The sequence below is a fragment of the Myotis davidii genome, unplaced genomic scaffold, assembly GCF_000327345.1.
Source record: "Myotis davidii unplaced genomic scaffold, ASM32734v1 scaffold663, whole genome shotgun sequence".
NCBI lineage: Eukaryota > Metazoa > Chordata > Mammalia > Chiroptera > Vespertilionidae > Myotis > Myotis davidii.
In genome coordinates, this window is record NW_006295816.1 from 649686 (window position 1) to 651661 (window position 1976).

Below are 1976 nucleotides of genomic sequence, written 5' to 3' on the forward strand. Positions count from 1 at the left end.
GGGTGGCTGTTTTCCCACTGTGGTGACCGCCGCCCCTGGCCTCAGGACAGAGAGGGGCCCGGGCCAGCACTCCCCATGGGCAGCACTGGCTGCTTCCGGTGGGGTTCTGTCCTCCCACTAGTCCCTCCCTCCCGGGAGGCGTGGTGGCCGCTTCTCACTGCCCAGGGGTGGTTCCTGGTTCCGTGGTGCTGAGCTCAGGAGTTAATTCTTCCTTCTGGGAGTTTGCAGGCACTTGGACCCCCACCGTGCCCTGCAAGCCCTGCCCACCCTCCTCCCAGCGTTTCTCTGTCCCTGCCTGTGCCCACAGCCTGTCTGTCTGTGTGGTGGGTCTGGTGAGGTGCACAGTGTTAGTGTGCAGGTTAGTGCGTCAGCACAGGCACTCGCTGCGCAGCCACCCCCAGGACTCCTGCAAAACTGAAACTCTGCCCCCGGCAGCCGCCATCCTGCTTGTGTGTCTGGGCGTTTCCTGCCCTCACTCGCGTAGTGGACCGTCCAGTATTCGTCGTGTTGTGACTGGCCTCTCCCTGAACGTAGCGTCCTCGAGGCTCGTCGGTGCTGGTGCGGTCAGGGTTCCTTCCTCGGCCGCTGTGGTCAGACCACATTTGCGCCCCCACCCGTCAGCGGCCATTGGGGGGCTTCTGCCTTTGGCGGCGAGTTCTGCGTGAGCACCACGCACACGTGTCTCTGAGACCTGGTTCCCAGCCCAGAACTGGAGTCCCTGGATCACAGGGTAATTCTGTGCTTCAGTTCTTGAGGATCCACCGTGGGTGTCCACAGTGGCTGCGCCGTTTCCCTTCTCACCAGCAGAGCACACGCTCCGTCCCCCGCGTCCTTACCCGCCGCCCTGCTTCTCCTGCGCTTTAGTGTGAGCGGCCGTGCTGGCGGGCATCTCACTGCGGCTGCGATGGGCATTTCCCTGTGAGCTGAGCCTGAGCGTCTCAGGGGCTTCCTGGCCATTTGTTTTCTTCCTCAGAGAAATGCCTGGTCTGTCTTGTGCCCGTTGTGTCGGGCTGTTGGGAGTTGGTTGCTGTTACAGTTCTTCATGTCTCTGGACACCATGCCCTTTTATTCCCTAGTATCTGTACCCCCAGTTCTTCGGGTCCATCCCACCCACACTCACCCCGCAACCAGGTGTGTTTAGTAAGCGGTGCCCTCGTGAGGGGCTGTATTTGCTTTCTGTGGAACCCCACACTCCCTGGACTGTGGGTGCCCTGCTGCCTCCCTCCTGCTGTTCTGCATCTGTTTGTCTGCAAACTTCAGAAACAGTTGGTCAAGCCCAGAAGCTACCAGACCCTGTTTGGATTCTCGCCGCTTTCATGGATTTAGGTTCTGTGTTCTCGTATGTAAGAGCGGGCCATCCAGGAACACGTGTCTCCCTGTACGGAGGCCCATTTGCCACGTTTTGTACTTAAAGTCTGGACCTTTCTTAAGTTCATCTTCGGTAGGTTCTGGCTTTTATTGCTGTGAACAGAACTTTAAAAGTTTACAGTTGGTTATTCCAAAAGCCTGAGGAGTTTAAGAAGGGGGGGCGTGGCCCCTCAGCTTGTCCTGAGCCGCCCTGTGGCCGCCAGGGCCCCAGCATCAGACGCTGCTGGCACCTTGGCCACTCCCGACCTGATTTCCCGGAAGTAAGCCCGTCACACGCTGCTCCTTCTTCAGGCTTCTCCCTCGCTTCTGTCCCTTACGCCCAGTCGCCTGCATTTCTGTGCTGCCTCCTGCGTGCTGAGCTTCTCGGGCCGGGACCAGGTCTCGGCTCCACCGATGCCCAGCGGCCAGCAGGCTCGCAGGTGTGTGCGGTGTTTTCTCTAGAGGCAGCGGCGCTCGAATACATTACAAATAACGGTTTCGTGTCCGTGTCTCCGGTAGTTCCCAGCACAGGCGGCTTGGCTGCTGCCCTGAGCAGGGACGGGAAGCCTGTTCCCCCGTCGTGACGCCGCCCGCACGTCCATTGCTCCCGGGGCCTCCGGGCCTTCCCG

At 60.3% G+C, this 1976-nt stretch overlaps 1 protein-coding gene across 1 annotated transcript in view; it reads left to right on the top strand.

Annotated features, from left to right (window-relative positions):
- DHX30 (DEAH-box helicase 30) overlaps positions 1 to 1976 on the top strand; it is a 19550-nt gene that overhangs the window by 9372 nt on the left and 8202 nt on the right. Inside the window, 1 exon segment of the mRNA XM_015568262.1 lies at positions 1660 to 1787. Coding sequence (XP_015423748.1) covers positions 1660 to 1787 — 128 coding nt within the window.